General features: G+C 48.5%; 2 protein-coding genes across 5 annotated transcripts; one reads left to right on the forward strand and one right to left on the reverse strand.

Moving 5' to 3' along the window:
- Positions 1-366: 366 nt before the first annotated feature.
- On the reverse strand, positions 367-14,688 carry TNFAIP1 (TNF alpha induced protein 1). 4 transcript variants are annotated; one of them, XM_028707912.2, is made up of 7 exons: positions 14,407-14,688; positions 9,603-9,961; positions 8,493-8,662; positions 7,380-7,469; positions 6,153-6,205; positions 4,830-5,025; positions 367-2,611 (listed from the first exon to the last, which is right to left on the reverse strand). In XM_028707912.2, the coding sequence occupies exons 2-7, from the start codon at positions 9,814-9,816 to the stop codon at positions 2,390-2,392; spliced, it is 945 nt and encodes a 314-aa protein (XP_028563745.1). In that variant the 5' UTR covers positions 9,817-9,961; positions 14,407-14,688; the 3' UTR covers positions 367-2,389. The 4 variants fall into 4 exon arrangements, with proteins under 4 accessions (XP_028563745.1, XP_028563746.1, XP_077775967.1 ...); XM_028707913.2 differs by having other exon boundaries at positions 14,412-14,597; XM_077919841.1 differs by lacking the exon at positions 14,407-14,688 and adding an exon at positions 12,812-13,256.
- Positions 14,689-15,371: 683 nt separating this feature from the next.
- On the forward strand, positions 15,372-22,575 carry IFT20 (intraflagellar transport 20). Its single transcript, XM_028716631.2, has 5 exons — positions 15,372-15,518; positions 17,927-18,073; positions 18,330-18,415; positions 19,649-19,752; positions 22,075-22,575. Exons 2-5 carry the CDS (start codon positions 17,947-17,949, stop codon positions 22,154-22,156), a joined length of 399 nt encoding a protein of 132 aa, XP_028572464.1. The 5' UTR covers positions 15,372-15,518; positions 17,927-17,946; the 3' UTR covers positions 22,157-22,575.
- The last annotated feature ends 231 nt before the right edge of the window (positions 22,576-22,806 follow it).

The following is a 22,806-nucleotide window of genomic DNA, read 5'->3' on the forward strand; positions in this document are numbered from 1 at the left end:
CTGGCAAGACTGGCCCGTACGGGCAGGGGTACCTTTACCTTTTATCTAATATGTAAAATAAGTCAATAAATACATGCAAAGGGTCATGCCCAAGCAGAGAAATCTAGCACAGGCTTCAGAATCAAGCCTCAGTTTTAAAACACCATCCCAACCTCATGTTTCTAGCCCTCATGGATACTTAGAAAAACCTTGCATGTCTCCATGCTCTTCCTCTCAATAGTCAGTTCTACAAGCAACAGCTGGGCAAGAGGATGTGGGATTTTTGTGCCTTTCTTAGTAGCTTTCTCCTTCCCACAAAAATCTAAAAACATATATATAAATCTTTCCATGATTGTATACAGGTTACAAGAGAAAATTAGGCCTGTGTGATACAGAATATTGTTTATTTGTTCTGTGCCAGGAGCACAAGGTGTCATGATCCGAGTTACCGGATATATAACCCATTGCACGTTCAGCCAAACATGGGTTAACCAGAAGCAGCGACTTACCTTGGGTGAAAATTAAACCACCATCTAACCACCGAGGGTTAACAACCCGCTAACCGCTGCTACCAGTGACCCCACAAATTCTGGTCCAGCCTATACTTGTGGGGAAGGAGCCCTCCTCACTCCTATGCACCTCAAAGAACCTGCTGGCCTGGACCACACAGGGGGGACCTTTTGGCCCTTGGGCTGAACTACAACTCCCATCATCCCACGCTTGCCGAGGCTGATGGAAGCTGCAGTTCCGCCACATCCGGAGGGGCAAACAGTTCCCTGCACCTGGCTTGGGTAGCCTGCAATGAGGTCTGATTAAACAGGGAGGTATAGAGCATAGCTAGCAGTCACCATGGAGAATTCAACTCACGTGCTCTTTGGCTGGGTGGCCAGGATAGTGGTGTTTGCCAGATGTTCCGGACCACAACTCCCATCATCCCCTGCTCCCATACAGTATGAACCAAGGCCTATCCAGGAAGCATGGCCAATGGCCAATGGCCAGGGGCCAGTTGTGGTTCAGCAGCATGGGGCCAAAAGTACCCCCCCCAACCTGGCCTAATATCTCCCCGCACCATCCTTGCCTCCATCTCCATCTTGCATACAACACTCATTGTGGTGTGGATTCACTGCCGCAAACACAATGCAGTATAAAAATGTGATTGTTTTCCCCAAACTGAACTGATTGGCGATCGAGTAGGGCGTTGCCCCCCTGGCTTTTCACTGTATTTCTATAGCGAATCTGCACCTTGAGCAAACAGTATAATGGATATGTCCCTCCACCACTGCCACCAATGTGCACTTTGTCTCACTCTACAAGGGGTCGTTTCATTCTCATGGCAAGAGCCATCTCTCTCTCTCAGCAGTCAGCTATGAAGGGAGGAAAAGGGATGGAGGAGCAGGGTGTTGGAGGTAGAGGGGTGGCCTCACCCACTTTGGGCCATGGCCCGCACCCCCCAACAAATCAACTCTGAACATAACTCTGGAAAGCAAAAAAAGGAGCTCCTGCCCTCTGATCTAATGATAATGCCCATTGACCAATAGAAGATGTTTAGGACTAGGAACAGCATTTTGAGGCAGGCAAACTTGCTGGATGAGCACCCCCTCCCCATGCACAAAACACGTAAGCTCCTCAACCGGTTTGTGGGGCAAAATCGAAAAAGGGTGCATTTTGCTACACCCCCGTTTCTCTTCTGCCTCTCCATCCCACCTCGCCGGACACACAATCCTTTCAGGACCGGGGTAGGAGGATGGGCTCACTTTTCACCAGAAACCAGTCCCAGTTGGCTTTCCCATTGTTTCTTGGCATTACGTAACAAAATATTTAAGTCAGGGTTCGGGGCTGAAATTCCTCCAGCTCTGGCAAAGAGCATTCTGTAACGGATGTGTGTAGTGTTTGCCCTACGTAAGGAAAACTAGTGTTCGGCTTTTGCTCACCGTCCTCAGCACCTAGATTCTAAAAACCTAACAAACAAAAAAGAGGGTTCTCCAAGCAGAGTCTGAGACCACCCAGCCCAAGATGGTTTCCCCCCCGCAAGAACCACTCTCAGAGGGGAAGGAAGGAAACCGCAGCTTCTAGAAGAGAAGTTGTTCAGCAGCTTCTAGAAGAGAAGTTAAGTCTCAGAAGAACAATTACGGCTTGTAAGGTTTCGGAAGCTGGCATTGTGGATTGCAGGCCTTCGGAGCACCTTGATCTGCACTGCTGGAATCAGAAGTGAAGCGGAGCTCCGGCGCGATGAAGGAACGCCTGCTTGGGTGCAGGGCAGGAACCGTTCCGAGCACAGAATCGTTCTTGGGGAGGCAGGGTGGGAAGTAGTGGAGGTGCAGAGGACAGTTCCCCTGCTTCGAAGCCAGCCGGACCCTTGCGGAAAGGGCGTCATCCCTTGCGAGCTCCCCCCGCCCCGCACTGTGTGGGCTTAGTGGCCTATCTGCCGGTCGTCGTACGTGCTGTAGCGCTTGACGTGGATGCGACGGACACGGTCGCGCAGCTCAAAGCTGCCGTCATCGTCTTCGCTCTGGGAGGCCTGGGGGCGGCTCCGGCTGGTCGCCTCGAGCAGGGAGTTGTCGGGAACCCGGGGTGTCTCGTACAGCAGGACGTTCAGGGTCTCCTCGTAGATGCGGGCCTCAGGGAACTCGACCTGGAGGGAGAAAAGAGTCGAGGGGGTTACCGGGAGGAGCAAGCGCACCAAAGATCACCCTTCTTCACCGACGTTTGTGGAACGCTTTCCCCAAGGAGGCTTGCCAGGCACCCCTGTTACGTATCTTCAAGCGTCAAGCAAGAACCTTCCCTTTTATCCAGGCCTTTGGCTTTTTAGCTATGGCCTTTTAGAGTGAGTAGAATGCTTTCATGCATTATTATTATTTATTGAGCCGCAATACCTCAAAGACTGCCTCTTTCCATATGAACCTACTCAGACCCTGAGATCGTCTTCTAAGGCCCTTCTTCGTGTGTCTCCTCCACGAGAGGTCCGGAGGGTGGCAACACGAGAACGGGCCTTCTCTGCGGTGGCCCCCCATCTGTGGAATGCTCTCACCAGGGAAGTTCGCCTGGCGCCTTCATTGTACACCTTTAGGCGCCAGGCAAAAACGTTCCTTTTTAACCAGGCCTTTGATTGCTCTGATTTACATCTTATACCCCTTTCAATGTGGTGGGTTGGGGAGGGGCTATTGGGTTGTTGTTTTTATTTTTATTATGTATTTTGTGGTTTTATATCTTGATTTTATTCTGTGAACTGCACTGAGACCCCCGGGTATACGGCAGTATATAAATTCAATTAATAATAATAATAATAATAATAATAATAATAATAATAATAATAATAATAATATACCGCCCTTCTGCCGTAGATCTCAGGACAGCCCACAGACTAAAAATACAAGATAAAAACACAGAATGCAAACAAGAACAAGAACAGAAAATAACCACCACCACCTATTTTAATGTATGGATTTTTAAAATGTAAGCTGCTTTGACTTGCCATAGCAAAGAAAAAAAGAGACAAGCAAATTTAATAAATACTAATAACGGAGGCCAGCGGGAGTAAGTCCTCTCAGCTACTTCCCCCTGCCCTGCTGCTGAATCTTATTCAAGTAAATACAAGCCTAAGTTAAGGGCTTAGTTGCTTCCCCATCCCAGAATCCTCAGCTGCCTCCTTCGCTCCACTGCGCCAGACAGCAAGAGTGGAGCAGGGGTGCTGAGGGCAGGGAAAGAGGTTGTAGCTTCTGCCTCCGCCAAAGCGCCTTACACCCTTCGCCATAACGAGGAGCAGCAGAATCTCGCAAAAAGAAAGCCCTCGCCGATCACAGTGATGAGATGCTTACATGCACAAAGATGGGAGGACTTATTATTGCCTGCTATAGAAGAACAGCTACTGGAATTAATGGATTTGGCTGAGATGGCAAAAGTTGGCATACTTAATTAAGAGAAAAATCACTGTTAACATTTATTAATGATTGGAAACCCATCAGGGGCTTTCTGCACAATAAGGAAAATGAACTTGTGCAGTATCAGGTTTGAAGAGTAAAAAAACGGTTGGCTATAGAAAGTGGAAGTGTTGAATGTTATGAATTAAGAATTTTGCACAAATTTTTGAAGCTCATAGACAGAGAATTGGAAGTTTTCTCCTTTTATTCTTCTCTTCTCTATTTTCTTTTAATTTTCATGTTTAAAAATGCTTGATATTTGTTGCTTATTTCAGCTTTTTTTAAAAAAAATATTTCTGTATACTGTGTTTTCAAGCTTTAATAAAAATTCAAGGAAAAAAACAAAAAAAGAAAGCACAAACATGTCAAATTGGAGCCCTCGGCTTTCCCTGCCCCCAAGGACTGGTTAGTTCGACACTGGTGTGTGAAGTTTGGCACCCTGCTCTCCATTTTTGTTTCACAAGCCACCCTCCCTTCTTCAGACTGTTGCAAGTCAAACGCAGTGGGGACAGTCAAAGCAAGAATGCCCAGAATTCCCTTGACTGCCTTTGGTCTATTGTTATTTTAACTTTTTGAAAGTTTTATATTACTGTTTTGTATGTTTGTTGTTTTAGATTTTTTATGTTTGCTTTTTACAATCAAGATGTGTACAAATCTTCTGAAATAAATTAATCTGGCAGGCTGCCGTGAGAACAGGAGGCGGGACTAGATGGGCCCCTTGGCCTGATCAGCAGCCTTGTCTTATGTTCTTATTTGATTATTAAGTTATAGGTGGTCCAATACGTGTGCTTTGATATTGGCTCTTTCCCTGGCCTACGGAGGCACCGTAAAATCCTCCCCTGAAATTTGCCCAGAAGAAATAAGCCACACAGAAAGGGATGTCCGTGTTGATAGTCCCGCCCCCCCCCAACAGAAACCACAAGGTTAAAATACCTTGGTTTGCTTCTTCTCCGTAGCATAAACTATAGATGTGCAACAGACTTCGGCCAGCTTCCTCCCCTGACCGTAGAATGACCAGCAACAGATCTCATCCCCAATCACGTCTTTGATGAAGAGGACTCTCCCGTTGAAGCTGAGGGAGAGCTTATCGAACAATTCTATGTTCTTCAACAAATTGTCGTCAGAAGTGCTGAAAAAATGATTTTTTATAAAGAGGAATGACGTATGCGGATCATGGGCTTGTGACAGGGCCTTTTTGGTGGCGGCTCCCCTGTTTCTGGAATGCCCTCCCTGGGGAGGTATGTCTCCCACCCTCGTTATTGACTTTCAGGAGGATGTTAAAAACATTCCTGTTTCCCCCAGGTGTTTGATGGCTGAAAGACACAGTTCCTGGTAACGCTGAAAGCACTGGTTGAATGTTTTAACTGTTTTCAGAATGCTTTGTAAAAAGAAGTTGCCATGATGTGTTTTCCGCCCTGGGCTCATTTGCAAGGAAGGGCAGGAGATAAATTGAGTAAATAACCATTTTTTTCACATCTGGATTCTGCCTTTCCCCCCCAAAAAGAGCTCAGAGGTCCCTCTCCCCATTTTAATCCTCACAATAACCCTTTTAGGTAGGTTGGGCTGAGAAGATGGGTGACTGACCCAAAGCTCCCTGGCAAGATTCACAGCTCAGCAGGTATTTGAACCTTGGGTTCCCTAGCTGGAAACTTCAACTCCATTACACGATGCTAGCCTTCACATGCTAAACATCCCAAGCACAAGAACCCTGTCCTCGCATTCTTCATCTGAAGGAGACCAAGTGAGCAGTGGAAGATCCACTTGTCCCAAGTACTCAACAAGGACAGGCTGAGCGTTTCCAGTTAAAATAAAAATTAAAAAGAAACAAAAGAACTGGTAACAGGGCAATGTATGGCCAATACTGTAGGCAGCTGCTGCCAGTCAGAGTGGACAATGCTAGGAATGATGGGCAAATAAAATAAATAGGAAGCTGTTTATAGCAGATCAGACTATTAACTGCCTATCCTCCCCGGTATTTTAAATTTGAATTGGGAGAGCTGTGCTGTTTCGCACAGCAATTAAATCAAACCTTTCCAAATATTAAAAAAGAGAGAGGTTTGCTCCAGCTGAAACCAACATGGAATAAATATGAAATAAGCCCGGGTTCATCGTCCTTCACATCTACTACCAGAAACAAAAAATTCAACACTGTGGGGAGGATGTCAGATATTTCTCAAACTCCCGTGAGATGCTGGACTAGATGGGACACAGGCCTGATCCAGCAGCCTCGTCTTAGGGAAACAGCAGAGACTTTACCTTGTGTAGGAATACTTGTTGTTGCTCCTGTTATACAGCAGCTTCACCACAGGCTGGAAGGAAGAGGGGAAGTGTCAGAAATATAGAGCTGGAAGGGACCACAAGGGTCATTCAGTAAAACCCCCTGCAATGCAGGAATCATTCGCCCAACGTGGGGCTCAAACCCACCGCCCTGAGATTAAGTCTCGGGTTGTACTGACTGAGGAAGAATATGGCTAGGTCACGCTGCCTAGCCAGGGCCTCTCCTGGGCAAAGGAGTCTCTGGTGAGCCCCCTTCGTATGGCACTTTCTTGAGCCTATTTGTCAGTAGCAGCAGCAGCAATGGCAAACACACCCAAGGGCGGCCAGGAGGCTCCCTGTTTCTCCACAAACAGTAAAAGGGAACCTTTTTTTGTCTGAGGGCCACATTCCCTCCTGGCTAACCTCCTGAGGGCCAAATGCCAGTAGTGGGCGGGGCCAGAGACAAAAGTAGGCAGGGCCACACATGCAAATATTGCCTTTGTGTAGTCCAGGGGTAGGCAAACTAAGGCCCGGGAGCCGGATGTGGCCCAATCGCCTTCTCAATCTGGCCCGAGGACGGTCCAGGAATCAGTGGGTTTTTACATGAGTAGAATGTGTCCTTTTATTTAAAATGCACCTCTGGGTTATTTGTGGGGCATAGGTATTCATTCATCCCCCCCCCCCCCAAAAAATATAGTCCGGCCCACCACATGGTCTGAGGGACAGTGGACCGGCCCACAGCTGAAAAAGGTTGCTGACCCCTGGTGTAGCCAGTTAGTTTCAACACACACTAACATGCCCCTCCCTGTAGTCTCCCCCAAGGAGCATTTTTGGACTTCAAAGACACGTTCCAGCCAGGAAAAAACACTCAGGGGTGTGAAGTAGGGGTGGTGAGGGATGTCTGGCTTGGTGGGAGCTCAGAGGGGTCTGGAGGGAGTCGTTTGGCTCCGGGGTTCCCCACCCCTGGCTCCAGGGCACTGTGGAAAGTTAAAATGGTGGGGATCCTTTTGACCCTCTGGATGCTGCTGAACTACAACTCCCATCATCCTTGGCCACTGGCCACACTTGCTGAGGCTGATGGGAGCTGTGGTTCAGCAGCATATTGTCAGTCAAGGGCTCCACTCAAGCCTCCTATCTCCCCTTTCTGGGCCTTCCTGGGGTACCCCAACCCACGAATTCCCCATCTCTGGAAATTCAAGAACAAGACCTGGAAGGAAAAGCACCCACTTTCATTGCGGATTCAATGAGCCTCTCCTCTTCTTTGGGTGACGTGATGACCGGGATGTTGCAGACGGGCTTGTATGAATCTTTCTTGTCCTGCGGAAGAGAATTGCAGACGCACAGGCAAATGAGTGCTGGTTCGGTGTCCCCTTCTTTGGGGGATCACAGAATCGTAGAGTTGGAAGGGACCCCCCCCAAAAAAGTCATCTAGCACAACATCTAGCAAGGCAGGAATCTCAACTTAAAAGCACCCAGGACAGATGAGCCTGCAAAATGCAGAAGTCAATACCCAGCCTGAAAACCACGCTAAGCACACTTGCAAGGGGATAAGAGTTTCAAAGGTTAGCACTCCCTAAGATCCAGTTGAAGAAAATGGTTAAAAATGCACTTCATCACCCTCCTCACACGGTTGCTGACTGTATAAAACAGGTGCAGGGGAACCTATGCCTCTGCTGAACTACAACTCCCACCGTCCCTGATCATTGGTCATGTTTGCAGGGGCTGATGGGAGCTGTAGTTTGGCAACAACTGGAGGGTCTAAGGTCCCCTGCAGCTGGTGTAAAAGAGGAATGGGGGACTGGGACTGCACCCACAGGTCTCTCACAATGTCGGTGGCCCTCAAAATCAGTGCAGGAGCTGGTCCACAGGGAGACATAGGAAGTATTTGCAGGAGATATTTAGGACCTTAGGAAGCTGGCTTATACGGAGTCAGACTATTGAGCCACCTAGTCTAGTACTGTCTACACTGACTGGCAGTGGCCCTCCAGGAGATGCTGGGGATTGACCCTGGGACCCAGGAGCTCTATGGCCCATTCCCATGGCAGAGGCTGGGCAGCCATCTGTCAGGGATGCTGCAGTTGGGGAATTCCTGCACTGAATAGATGGCTAGTAAGAGCTGTTCAACAGCTGAATGGTCTCCCTCGGGAGGTGATGGACTCTCCTTCCTTGGAGGTTTTAAGCAGAGGTTGGATGGCCATCTGTCATAGAGGCTTTAGCTGAGATTCCTGCATTTCGGGGGGGGGGGTGTTGGACTAGATGACACCTGGGTGCCCCTTCCGACCCTACAGTTCTGTGATTCTATGATCTCCAAGGGTCCCCTTAACCCTCCAAGGGTCTCACCTGCAGGGCAGCCTGGCAGAGGTCTACCAAGCCCTGGATGAGGTAATATTTGGCTTCAGCCATTAGCTCTTTGACCTCCTGCCGGTTCTTCGGGAGGGCAACCGTGTTGTCTCGGAGGTAACTTAAAACGGTCCCAAAATGCTTCCCGCAGCGATCAATGAGGATCCAGCCTGTGAGAGCAGGAGAAGACGAGAGAGTTGCAATCTGAGCTGGCATCAGGTAGGCGTGGAAGCTGATCGACAACAGGCAAGAAAAAGCTTGCACCCGTCCCAACCCTGGTTTAAAGGGTTCTTCATTGTTATATTTATTTATACGCCACCTTTTCCCCTAACAGTACTCAAGAACCTCGGTTTACAAACTTACTCCGTTCCGGAAGTCCATTTTTAAACCGAAACCGTTCTTAAACCGAGGTGCGCTTTTGCTAATGAGACCTAATGAGGCCTCCCTCCACCGGTGCTCTTCCATCATTCGAATTTCGTTCTTAGACTGAGTTAAGTTCGCAAACCGGGACACTACTTCCGCTTTTGCGGAGTTCGTAAACTGAACAGTTCTTAAACAAGGCTGTTCTAAAACCGAGGTACCACTATATATATAAAATCTGTTTAAAAACATACCAATAATTACAATAAAAACAACACGGCACCAGCCCTTTCATTAAAAGCAGTTTCCAAAATCCTATTGGAGCAATAAAGTCTTTACCTGCCGGCAGAAGGGCAGCAAGGAGGGAGCCAGTCTGGCTTCTCTAGGGAGGGACTTCCAGAGTATGGGAGCAGCCACCGAGAAGCCCCTCTCCTGCATCCCCACGAAGCATGCCTGTGAGGGTGGCAGGACTGAGACAAGGGCCTTTGCTGAAGATCTCAAACCCCGGGCAGGTAGAATTTGTTATATTCTGTTTTATTTGATGCTTTAATGTGTTGTAAACCATTTTTAAAATTTAAAATATAAAGCGGTATAGAATTGAAATGAACAATAAGAACATCAGTAATACTAAATTTCATTGCAAAAAAAAAAAAAAAAAAAGTTGCTTAAGACATGTGGCAACCTCAATCTAGGTTTAGCTTTTGCACCCGAGCTTCTAACACTGGCTGCCAGCCCTGGCCCCTGGCTCACCTTCTTTGTCCGAAAGCACCTCCATCCTGCCGCTGAACATGGCCTTCAGCATGGTGTCGTGCCGCGTCAGCACCTGCACCGTGGTGTAGTAGAGGGACCCGCCGACATTGAGCCGCACGTACTTGTTGCCCAGGGTGCCGCCTTTGAAGCCGCAGCCCTTGGGCTTGGCTCCTGGCGAGGGGCAGGCGGTCGCCAGGCAGGTGTCTCCGGACATCTCCTTCTGCAAGTAGATGACAACTCTGCAGAGGGTGGGCTTGACCGACTCCGCCGTGGTTGTGGGGGGAGGTTGGAGAGCCACAAGGTCACTGGCTGGGCAAGCAGAGTATTCCCAGAAGCAGTTTGCCCCTGAAGCCAAGAAACTGAACAGAGAAAGGAAGAGGAAGAGAAAATGAGAGACATAGTGGATGGTCCAGAAAAGAACTTTATTTCTCTTTGCACAGGGAATACAAGCAGGACTCCGATAATTCTGATATGAGCCCACACAGGTGCCAAGGTTTGGCTGGCTTAGTGACCTAGCTTTCTGGGCTCTATGGACGAGATTGTTATCTGTCCACAATCCTGGGAGCCAATATGAAAAGGTGAGTGGTGGCAGAACCCACCTATCATTATTATGGTGTCTGATGATTGAGGGATGGGTTGCCAAGGCACTACAGAAAATGCTCCCGCCTGGTTGCTACCAGCCATGGCCCACAAGGTTGAGGGAATCTGGGGCTCAGGTGAGGATGACCAGAGCCTGCCAGGAGAAATGTACAGAAGTTGATTGTCCCCAAGGGACCCACATCCCAAACCGTTTGGGACGTCGCTGGTTAATGGCAGTGCCCTGAACGGAAGCTGGAAACCAAATGGCACATCAGCCTCATTCCATGCAGCACTTGCAAAAAGCAAGTGGCCAGCCCTCAGTGACTGCAAGAGGACGAGGCTCGGAAAAGTGCAGACAACGCTGGTTGAGTTCTCCAAAGGCAAAGCTTCCTAGCAGGGCATCATTCTCAAGCCTTATCCAAGAGCCATCTAGAACATTTGCTAAAGCCGGGTTTCTCATGAAGCCAAGTTGCTAGTCCTTGTGATTACAATGAGGGCAATGAGCCCACTTAGCTCCAAGTTCCCAGGCTGGCTGTTAAAAGCCCTACTGCCTAAGAAAAGGACAGTGTGGTCTCACCAGCAGAGAGTGTAAGAAGAGGGCAGAGGAATCAGCGCCCAGGCAATCTCCATGTATTTGTTGCCCAGTGACTGCAGAGCTGATGGGCAGCACATTCTGGCTTCTGCCAACAGCCAGGGGTCTAATTGCCACTGGGTGGCTGAAACCCCAGAGGAAGAGCAGTTCAAGCCCATCCAGTGGCCAAGCAGCAGCAGCAAAAGCAGGGAGCTAGCTTCCCCTCTTCCCACCGATAAGCACTTTCTGCCTAAGAACCAGCACTTGTGTTTGCTTTCCGCCCCCCTCCTCCAGCCCAATCCCTTTTCCTTTTGTGCTGCGTCTCTGGGATTGGAAGCCTGAGGGGCAGCGGCCCTTTTCAGGAGAGCAAAAATATTTTAAACAAATAAAATAAAACAATACTTTGAATAAAAACCTTACAGGGGTGCCGCAAGGACAAATTGAGATGTGTAATAACTAAGCAGCTGCGAAAAGTTCTATAAAAGCTGGCACTAAGCAAAGGGGGAAAGGTACCTGCCTTTTCTAAGCTGCAATGGTGCAGAGCCCCAGCCAGCCGGCAGATCAGTAAACTGCCGTCTGGATGAGACCAAAGTCTGCAACTCAATCCACGCATCTCCAAACAGCGGCAGGAACCTGGGGCTCATTCCCAGCCTTCCAGGATGACGTAATGGGCCTGACTGAAGACTGTCCCACACAATAGAAGCATTTCCTCTGCTTCCCCTAGTCCTCCAGTGCATTTTTGCATTTGTGACACACACACAAACTGGAAATGACTGAAGGCTTAACAAGCTTCTATTTCCAGCAGCCCCGTTTCCATATCCAAGCGTGGCATGCAGATGGCATTTGGGAAAGGGCGTGAGAAGCCTGCTGTACTGAGAACGGCCGCGGAAATATTCGATTGCAAGGGAATGCAGAGATAAGTGACCTTTGGGAGAATGCAGTGGTTATAATAAACAGTCTGTGTGCTGTGTCCTCCAGCAAACTGAGTCATGAGTGGGTCCATGGGCCGATAATGCAATTACGAGGCCCAACACCAGACATTTCTCTTATGAGAACAGGAAGTTGCTTTGAACAGAGGTAGACCCCTGGTCCATCTAGCACAGTATTGTCTACACTGACTGGCAGTGGCTCTCCAGAGTTACAATCCCTATTGGGGATTGAACCTGGGGCCTTCTGCATTCAAAGCAGGTGTCCTGTCACTGAGCTGTGGTCCTTTCCCTAAAAATAAAAGAAGAGTCTAGTTCTCATTCTTCTGGATAAAGGACTGAAGTAAGTAAGCATTGCATTGAAACGCTTGGAATATCCAAGAGCTGACGTAGTTGGTACCGAACAGGCATAGGCAAACTCGGCCCTCCAGATGTTTTGGGACTACAATCCCCATCATCCCTGGCCACTGGTCCTGTTAGCCAGGGATCATGGGAGTTGTAGTCCCAAAACATCTGGAGGGCCGAATTTGCCTATGCATGGTACAGAACATATTGATATGTAGATTTTAAATATTAGGCTTCAGCCTTCTGACCCAAGATCACGCTCCCCTGAGGGGAAAGAATCTCAGCCAAGGCAGCAAGGAAGGCAAAAATTATATACCAATAGTAGCTTCATTCACCAAGTGCCAACGCTCATGTAGGAAAAACAGAACAAAACCAGGCTTCATCTCACACACCCATGTTGAAAAGGGAAATTGGAACCTTTCAAGCTTACTTTCTACACACCGGATTTTCCCATTCTGCATTGTTGCCTACTTACTTAACTATCACTGACCCATTCATTCATGTGATTTAATGAATGGCTGAAGGGGAGGGGCAGATGTAAGGCTAACACTGTAAAAAAGGTCAGTCGGTTGAGGGAAGAACCAAGGGGGTAATGGTTACAGGCTGCAGGAAAAGAACATGCGAAAACTTTAAAAGGAAATTAATTAAATCAGGGATGGGGGTGTTTGTTAAGTCAAGGGCCACATCCCCATGTGGGCAGTCCTCAGAAGTCCACATGGCGGCGTGGGAGGACCCAGATGCAAAAGTTGGAGGAGCAAGTAATGTAAATTTGTACTGTGTACACACACCCCTCTCTTTATCCTCCAGTCAGGGAAGCAAGAGGCATTCTTCAAGGACACACACCCCAGCCCAGCAAAAACACTTAAGAGTTGGGGGTGAAGCAGGCCTGGTGGAGGATGCAGCCCCAACAAAGTTTCAAGGGCCAGAAAGAGAGGCCTGGAGGGTCACAGATAGATCCCAGGGCTAAGGTTTACAAGTTTAAAAAAAACAGAGGTCAGGGAGTGGGAATGAATTGCAATAAGGTGCCCAAATGCAAAATCTCTTCATCGTGATGGTTTCAAAAGGGAGGGTGAATGGCAAGTCTTCTTTCTCTCCAGCGCTCCATATTTATTTGGCCCTCTTGCAGGTCGGTAACAGCCAGCAGAAATCCAACAGGTGCGGCTTCCCCGACCTCTCTCGGCCACACTGTGGAATTTCTATCGACCCCAGCTCTGCAGCCACCCGGCTCTCCTGCTGATTTAAACAGCCAGCAGGAAAGAAACCGGGGTCGCCTCTCCCTATCAGCACAGCACCTGTGGAACTTCCTGCTCCCACTTTGTTTGTTGTTGTTGTTTAGTCGTTTAGTCGTTTCCGACTCTGCGTGGCCCCATGGACCAGAGCACGCCAGGCACTCCTGTCTTCCACTGCCTCCCGCAGTTTGGTCAAACTCATGTTTGTAGCTTCGAGAACACTGTCCAACCATCTCGTCCTCTTCGTCCCCTTCTCCTTGTGCCCTCCATCTTTCTCAACATCAGGGTCTTTTCCAGGGAGTCTTCTCTTCTCATGAGGTGGCCAAAGTATTGGAGCCTCAGCTTCAGGATCTGCCCTTCCAGTGAGCACTCAGGGCTGATTTCCTTCAGAATGGATAGGTTTGATCTTCTTGCAGTTCATGGGACTCTCAAGAGTCTCCTCCAGCACCATAATTCAAAAGCGTCAATTCTTCGGCGATCAGCTTTCTTTATGGTCCAGCTCTCACTTCCATACATCACTACTGGGAAAACCATAGCTTTTACTATATGGACCTTTGTCGGCAAGGTGATGTCTCTGCTTTTTAAGATGCTGTCTAGGTTTGTCATTGCTTTTCTCCCAAGAAGCAGGAGTCTTTTAATATCGTGGCTGCTGTCACCATCTGCAGTGTCTTTGTCCATGGAGTTTTCTTGGCAGGGATACTGGAGTGGCTTGCCGGTTCCTCCTCCAGGTGGATCACGTTTGGTCAAAACTCTCCACTATGACCTGTTCATCTTGGGTGCCCAGCACGGCATAGTTCATAGCTTCTCTGAGTTATTCAAGCCCCTTCGCCACAGCAAGGCAGTAATCCATGAAGGGGTGCTCTCACTTACCCCTGTTTAAAGGAGCAACAACGCAGGAGAAAGCCGGAGCAGCAGCCATTCTTTATTTCCGCCTCCCCAAATATTTACCTCCCTTTTCCTCCATGGCTGACCTACTTCTGACCCCCACCCCCTTCCAACAGCCAATCAGCTCTCTCGCCCAAATTTACTCACCCACCAGCCAACTTTCCGCCCTCCCGCCCCACTCCCTCGCCCGCTAAACGCAAACACAACGCCACTTTCTCAAGCGGGCCCGCCCGCCTCCCCACTGGCCCCTCCAACCCCCGGCTGTTTACCTTACCCGACTCGAGAGTCAACCGGCGCTGCTGCTCCACGAAGGCCTCCGCCTCGCACCGGGAGGCGACGGGGGCTGAGCAGAACCGGCTGCGAGCGAAACCAGCCAGCCGGCGCGCCCCTCAAGCTTCCCAGACCCGGCCGGAAGGCGGAGCTCAGGAACGAGCAGCTCCAGCGACAAGCCGCCCTTCCCAGTCAGGCGCCTCGGCCTACAAATCCCAGCGTGCAGCACGCGCCGGCAGCCGCCCGCCGACGGGACTACATTTCCCAGCATGCACTGCCCATTTTGTTTTTTCCCCACCCTCTCCCTCTCCAGGCAAAAGCTTTGAGTTCAGAGCTGTCGATCGCCTTTTTTTTTTTTTTAAAGACCAAAGTAGGATACCGTGAAACACCCCACGCGGCGCTCTCATAAATGTGCAATTATTTGAGGTTTGTTTCTGATCCTGGGAGTAGCCAGGATTTATGTTCTAATTGGGAGGTGGGTAGAATCTTAAGCATTTTAAGTTAAATATTTTAAGTATTTTATTGATTTACTTGGTCGGGAAGGCAATTGCACCCGCTTCCCCCCTTGGCTAATAATAATAATAATAATAATAATAATAATAATAATAATAATAAATGGTGTTTGCCGCCCTGAGCCCGGTCTTTGCTGAGGAGGGCGGGGTATAAATAAAAATTATTATTATTATTATTATTATTATTTCCACTCCTGATTTTAAACTGCTTAAAATCATGCTTGTCCCTTGCATCAGAAACAAACCTCAAATAAGTGCACATTTATGAGAGCGCCGCGTGTATAAAGTATAAAACAATTGATTAAAATACAATGGTTCCCCGTTTCTCTGCAGACGTCTCTGGCGCCATCCCTCGCGCTCCCCCTCCTTGCTTTTGGATGCTTCCTAGAGAAACTACACTTCCCGTGATGCCTTCTCTCTCCTCTATCCCCCCCGCCTCGCTAAGTGGTACGTTCCTTGTGGGCGGGGCGGCAGGAGGAGGAGGAGGAGCCAGTGGCGGCTGCTGCTGCTGCTGCTGTCGCCGTGGCAGCGGAAGGCCGCGCTGGAGGAGGGAGGGAGGGGCAGCCGGGAGCCACCTGGCGCGTCCGCAGGGGCTGCAGGTGAGCCGGGCGACGGGGACCCCATAGGGGTGGCATTGGGAGGCGGGGCGAGGAGGGTGGCAGGCAGGTAGCCCATGCCCCTGAGTGCCAGTTGCTGGGGGACAGCAGGCAGCCCGTCCGCCAGGGCTGCTTACCTGCCTTTGTGCCCATCCTCGTGGGCATCCCAGGGGCACCTGCCTTGCTTGGCCAGCAGGCGATGAGGCCTCGGATGGAGCTTGGGGTGGAATATGCCAGCAAAGCCTCGCCTTTAGCAGCTGCAGTAGCTAGAAACAAGCCTCTCTGTTCAGAGGCAGTCTATCTCACGGGACCAGCTGGTTATCTCCCGCTTGGACTACAGTGGTACCTCGGGTTAAGTACTTAATTCGTTCCGGAGGTCTGTACTTAACCTGAAACTGTTCTTAACTTGAAGCACCACTTTAGCTAATGGGGCCTCCTGCTGCCACCGCGCTGCCGGAGCACGATTTCTGTTCTCATCCTGAAGCAAAGTTCTTAACCTGAAGCACTATTTCTGGGTTAGTGGAGTGTGTAACCTGAAGCGTATGTAACCTGAAGCTTATGTAACCCGAGGTACCACTGTACTGCAATGCGCTCTATGTGGGGCTACCTTGGAAGGTGACCCGGAAACTACAACTAATCCAGAACGCGGCAGCTAGACTGGTGACTGGGAGCAGCCGCCGAGACCACATAACACCGGTTTTGAAAGACCTACATTGGCTCCCAGTACGTTTCCAAGCACAATTCAAAATGTTGGTCTGACCTTTCAAGCCCTAAACGGCTTTGGTCCAGTATACCTGAAGGAGCGTCTCCACTTCCATCGTTCTGCCCGGACACTGAGGTCCAGCGCCGAGGGCCTTCTGGCGGTTCCCTTGCTGCGAGAAGTCAAGTTACCGGGAACCAGGCAGAGGGCCTTCTCGGTAGTGGCGCCCTCCCTGTGGAACGCCCTCCCATCAGATGTCAAAGAGAACAACAACTACCAGACTTTTAGAAGACATCTGAAGGCAGCCCTGTTTCGGGAAGCTTTTAATGTTTGATGTATTACAGTATTTTAATATTTTTCTGGAAGCTGCCCAGAGTGACTGGGGAAGCCCAGCCAGATGGGCGGGGTATAAATAATAAATTATTATTATTATTATTATTATTATTATTATTATTATTATTATTTGGGGGTGGCTTTTTTTTGTGTGGGCTTCCGATTGCCGAAGGGTTGGCTGCTGTGGTGAAACAGCAGGCTAGGTGGTCCGGGGAAGCTGGCTTTGTAGGAAGGGTTAGGTTGGGTCGCAGCCACAGGTGGGAAAAATGGAGCATCCATGTTCAGGGGGAGTGGACCATCGGGTAGAGCCGTGAATCGGCTGTTTGGCAGGGCTGCCCAAGCCCCAGTGTGATGTATCATCAGTAGAAACACAGAGCTGAGCTGTAAAAGGAAGGTTTCATCAGCTGGCAATTTGTGTGTGTGTGTTTTTAAAGAATTGTCTTGATTTTATTCAACCTCTTATGATTTGTTTCGTATTGCAACCTTGAGATGTGGTCCAAAGGGATAATAAAGTAAAGACACTCCCTCCCATCTTTCTAAACACATAAAAGTTTTGACGCTCCCTGCCACAAGGCCGGCTTCTATTTATTTATGTTATTTATTTCCCATAAATATGCATAATTGCATAGCCAAAGAGGGGCCCGTTGGTGTGTCCCCTTTGGAGGGAGTTCCACAGGTGCCACCAAAAACAGCTTCCTTCCTCCCCTGCTAGGCAGCAACATCTACAGAGCTAAAAGTTCCCCATATTTGATTTATATGAAGGGCAGAAGAATGGTAGGCCTTCGTTACAATTGTTAAATTGAGTTTAAAACCACATCCTGACTGGTGAAGTAGGTCTCGGCCCTGGAAAAATGTGGCAAAAATATTCTCAGAGTGGCTGAAAAGTAATTCTCTCTGGGAAGCGTAGCTCTGTGAGAGGAATAGGCATCACCAAACAACTCCTTACCAAACTACAGTTCCCATGATCCTTTGGTGGAAGGCACAACTTTCAAAGTGGGGTGATACTGTTTTAACTGTATAGTACAGATGAGGCCTTACTCAGGGCTTTATATGCCAGTAGCACGGCTTTATCCTTCAACTGATAGCGCACTGGCAGTTCTTTCAGCAGAGTTGTTATGTGCTGTCAATAAGGCACCTCCTTCAACAGTCTTGCTGAACCATTCTGCATTGGCTGCGGCTTCTGAACTTAAGGGAAGCTCTACACAGAGTACATAAGGATACATTGAAATAAGGAAATGGCGACAAGCCAATTGGGAGCCCAAGCATCAAAGCCTGTTAGGAACCCAAGCATCCCAATATCGAGGGATACAATCTCTTGCTCTTTCCCTTCTCTCCTTTTTTTAAAAAAAAGTTTCTTGTGTTTGGTTATTTTGCACAGAAGCCTAAAAAGGATCCATCATGGCCAAAGATATCCTAGGCGAAGCGGGCTTTCACTTTGACGAACTGAACAAACTGAGGGTTTTGGACCCGGAGGTGTCCCAGCAAACGACTGAGCTGAAAGAGGAATGCAAAGTATTTGTAGACAGTAAGTTCCCTCTCTGCCGAGCACAGGCCTGCATCTCTCACTCTTTGGGGCAACATTCATGTTTGGTCAAAGGGCTGGTTCACACACGTTGCTTGACTGTTCACTGCTTGGAATGGTTTACTGGTGAATTATGGTTCAGAAATCAAGAACAGCGATTAGCAATGACAGCATCTTCCTAACTTGCCTGTGTTTGTTTAATAGCCGTGGTGGGAGAGAGAGAACCTTGGTCTTGATTGTTTCTGTTCCTTCTTTCCAGAAATTGCAGAATTTAAGAAAATAGTGGGTGGCCTCATCGAACTTGTAGATCAGCTAGCAAAAACAACCGAAAATGAGAAGATTAAGGTAACCTGACGGGGCAAAGTGACGAGTCTGTGTTTCTTCTCTCTACTCCAGACGTCAGAATAAGTAGGCTAGCCCTTTGTTGCATGCGCCTTTTCTCCTGCAATTTTTTTGTCCCCCAACTGACATGCAGCATCGTGCGACTACTGTTAAAACTGGACAATAGCTGGGTTTCCCAGTTGGGAATTATCCAAGGCCCTTTTGAAGCACAGATTCATAACTGAAGAGGAGGCATTCCCTCCTGAGAGAGCGAGAAGAGGATACCTCTCTTAAGATGATGCCTTCTGCAAGACATGCATTGTTTAAAAACCAGTTACCCTTTATTATTATTATTCAGAGCATTTATTTTCTCCTACGCACATTTGACTGAGGGTGGCGCTGTGGGTTAAACCACTGAGCCCACTGAGCCTAGGACTTGCCGATCAAAAGGTCAGTGGTTCAAATCCCCGCGACGGGGTGAGCTCCTGTTGTTCGGTCCCTGCTCCTGCCAACCTAGCAGTTCGAAAGCACGTCAAAGTGCAAGTAGATAAATAGGTACCGCTCCAGTGGGAAGGTAAACGGCATTTCCGTGCACTGCTCTGGTTCACCAGAAGCGCCTTAGTCATGCTGGCCACATGACCTGGAAGCTGTACGCTGGCTCCCTCGGCCAACAAAGCGAGAAGAGCGCCACAACCCCAGAGTCGGTCATGACTGGACCTAAATGGTCAGGGGTCCCTTTACCTTTACATTTGACTGATGAAGTGAGGAATGTACGATTGCGTCAATACAATTTCGGGTGATGGCTCTGCTATTTTCAAATCACAGAATCGTAGAATTGTAGAGTTGGCAGGGACCACAAAGGTCCTCTAGCCCAACCCCCTGCAATGCAGGAATCTTTTGCCCAACATGGGGCTCGAACCCACAACCCTGAGATTAAGAGTCTCTTGCTGTGCTGGCTGAGAGACTTACAAGTCCGTGGCTGGCAAGCATCTTCTAAAAGGGTGCTTGGTTGTGATCGCAGGAAGGCGTCATCCAAGTGGGGTATGTGTAAAGACACTTTAAAACATTTTCTCCATCTGCAATATATGTGCAGATTGAAAGCAAATCACTTCTTTAATCCACTGAAGCTCCATTCATTGTAGGTAAGATTTATTTCATTGCGTCGCATCACTAAGAATCAGTCCTCCCTCCACCCCCAAATTGGAGGGCTGCTAAGGTGCTCTGGGATCGCCCAGAATAAAATCCCTCTTTCCGCAGGCAATTGGTGCCCGCAACTTGCTGAAGTCCATAGCGAAGCAAAGAGAAGCCCAGCAGCAGCAGCTTCAGGCGCTGATAGCCGAGAAGACAACACAGCTGGAAAGGTGCGAAAAGAAAAATGATACAGGAAAGCTTTCCCCCATCTCTCATAACACCAAAAGCCATGGACCGCCAAAGAAGCTGAATGTTGGAAGAATCAGGACAGACAAAATACTATTTCACACAGTGCAGAGTTAAACTATGGCACATCCTCCCATAAGAGGCAGTGGCGGCCACCAATTTGGTGGATGATGATGATAATAATAATAATTATTATTATTTATTTATTTATTGAAGGGACGCGGGTGGCGCTGTGGGTTAAAGCCTCAGTGCCTAGGACTTGCCGATCGAAAGGTCGGCGGTTTGAATCCCCGTGGCGGGGTGCGCTCCTGTCGCTCGGTCCCAGTGCCTGCCAACCTAGCAGTTCGAAAGCACCTCCGGGTGCAAGTAGATAAATAGGGACCGCTTACTAGCGGGAAGGTAAACAGTGTTTCCGTGTGCTGCGCTGGCTCGCCAGAGCAGCTTCGTCACGCTGGCCACGTGACCCGGAAGTGTCTTCGGACAGCGCTGGCCCCCAGCCTCTTAAGTGACATGGGCGCACAACCCTAGAGTCTGTCAAGACTGGCCCGTATGGGCAGAGGTACCTTTACCTTTACTATTTATTTATACATACATACATACATACATACATACATACATACATACATACATACCCTGCCCATCTAGCTGGGTTTCCCCAGCCACTCTGGGCGGCTTCCAACAAAGTATTAAAATACAATAGTGTGTCAAATATTAAAAGCTTTCCTGAACAGGGCTGCCTTCAGATGTCTTCTAAAAGTCTGGTAGTTCTTCTTCTCTTTGACATCTGATAGGAGGGCGTTCCACAGGGCGGGTGCCACTACTGAGAAGGCCCTCTGCCTGATTCCCTGTAACTTGGCTTCTCGCAGTGAGGGAACCGCCAGAAGGCCCTCAGGGCTGGGCCTCAGCCAGTCATAGAATCATAGAGTTGGAAGGGACCCTGAGGATCACCGAGTCCAACCCCCCCTGCAATGCAGGAATATGCAGCTGTCCCATAAAGGGATTCAACCTTGGCATTCTCCACACCACTCTCTAGCCAGACAAGAGCTGCCATGTCTCTTTGAATGTTTTTATTTTGTGGCCGGCAAAAATGGGAGGATCCTGTGGGGCACCTTTGAGGCCAAGATGCGCCTTGTAGGAGTCCTGTCACTACCTGCACAATAAATAAGCACAAATTGATACAAATAGTATGTATATTATAGAGAGAAAAGATCAAGAGCTTGACAGTTGCAGAAACGCACGCAGAATACCTCAAAACAAGGAATCCACCTGCTGCAGATCACTGGATTTTTTTTTTAAAAAGTCCCTTTTTCAAGTTCATGCAACTGACTCACAGCTTCTAATTCCTGAGGGGTGTTTTTTTTTTGGGGGGGTGTAATTCAGCAGGGAGTTCCAAAGGTGCTGCTACACTAAAAGATTGATTTCTTGCACTGGTGTAATGAGTGTTATTTGGCATCTGTAGCCGTGCCAGTTGTGCAGATCGAAATGGTCAAGTGGGCATACAGGGGATGAAGTAAGCTAGCCCCACCTTCACGCAATTGCCTGGTGGTTTCTTAATCCGGCTGAAATCTGAGAAAAACCAAACTTGGGAAGGGAGCTTTTAACCTGTGATCTGTAGCAGGTGGTCCATAGTATTATCTGGGGAGGCTTTTCCATGTGCGTGTAAAACTCCAATGCCAGCCTTTTGTGTTCCTATAGTAAGAGATACTGTTTGTATGTATTTCAGTCTTGCTTATTACACACTTTCAAAGCTGAAAGCCTTTCATGGCAAAAGCAGGGAGCCTGAGTGCCTAATCTGCAGCCTTTCAGGCATTGCTGAACTACAACTCCCATCATTCCAATGGCCAGGGATGGGAGGGAGGTTGTAGTTCAGCGACATCCCTCCTCACCTGTCCTTGTTCATCAGGAGCTTGGCAAAAAGGGCAAGCTTTTACCTGGTGCCAAGGAAGAGGTTGGTGAAGATGCCAGGTGGACCTCATGGGAGAGAGTGTTCCACAGATGTGGAGCCCCAACTGAAAAGGGATTTCTCCTACAGCACCATTCTTGAAACCTTCCCCAAAGAAGGGACATAGATCCGGTCACTGAGCACACTGATTCAGACTGACGGAAAGCTGCCAGGTCTGTCCTCGTTGCGTACAGCAAAATCTGGAAGGTCAAAAGTTAGCAAGTCCTGACTAGAGCCCACTTTTTCAGACATGCCAAGTGGGCAATTCCTGTCATCTCTTGACCCTTCAGCCATTTTGGCCAGCTGTGGCTGATTGGACTCGGAAGACGGCCGAGCTAACACATTTGCTCTGCTTTTTCTCCAGGTACCGCATCGAATATCAAACGCTGTGTAAAATAGAAGCGGACCAGAACGAATTCATCGACCAATTCATTTTCCAGAAGTAGAGAGAGAGAGAGAATGAGAGAGAGAATTTATGACCAGCACCAAACGCACTGGGAAATCTTGAACCATTCCTATAGTCTAACGGGGGTTTTTTAGGGGGATGAAATGGGAGGGGGCAATTTTGACCTTTTTTATTTTTTGAATTGACCAAGATCACCTCTCAAAAACAAAACAAAAAAAAGTTTAGATCTTAAATACTCTTTTGGACTTACTTTAGGTCTGGCAATAATATATTTCTAAAAGGGACAGCTACAGCTATTGTATTTTTGAAGATTTTTTTAATATGGCCAGTCATTTATATAGTCATCAGACTGTTCTGTGTTTTACACAACTTCCCATTGTTCTTTTTTTTTGGTTTTTATAAAAAAAAGCCCTGTAAAATACTTTCAAGGAAATCAGGAAATAAATTATTGTTTTTAAAGACGCCTCATTTCCTTTTTAAGTTGCCCTTAGTACATTTGGGTGTGGGCTGGAAACATGATTGGGAGAGCATGTAAAATTAGCCTGGCATGGGAAAAGTCGGCATCGCTCGTGGTCCTTGTGACCCGACACTTGAATCTTGTGCAATCTGCTGCACAACTGTCCAGTTCTGGACACTGCACTCTGAGGAGGAGATTGACTAGGTGACCCAGATGATCAAGGGCCTGGAAAC

The sequence above is a fragment of the Podarcis muralis genome, chromosome 15 (assembly GCF_964188315.1).
Source record: "Podarcis muralis chromosome 15, rPodMur119.hap1.1, whole genome shotgun sequence".
Taxonomy (NCBI): Eukaryota; Metazoa; Chordata; class Lepidosauria; order Squamata; family Lacertidae; genus Podarcis; species Podarcis muralis.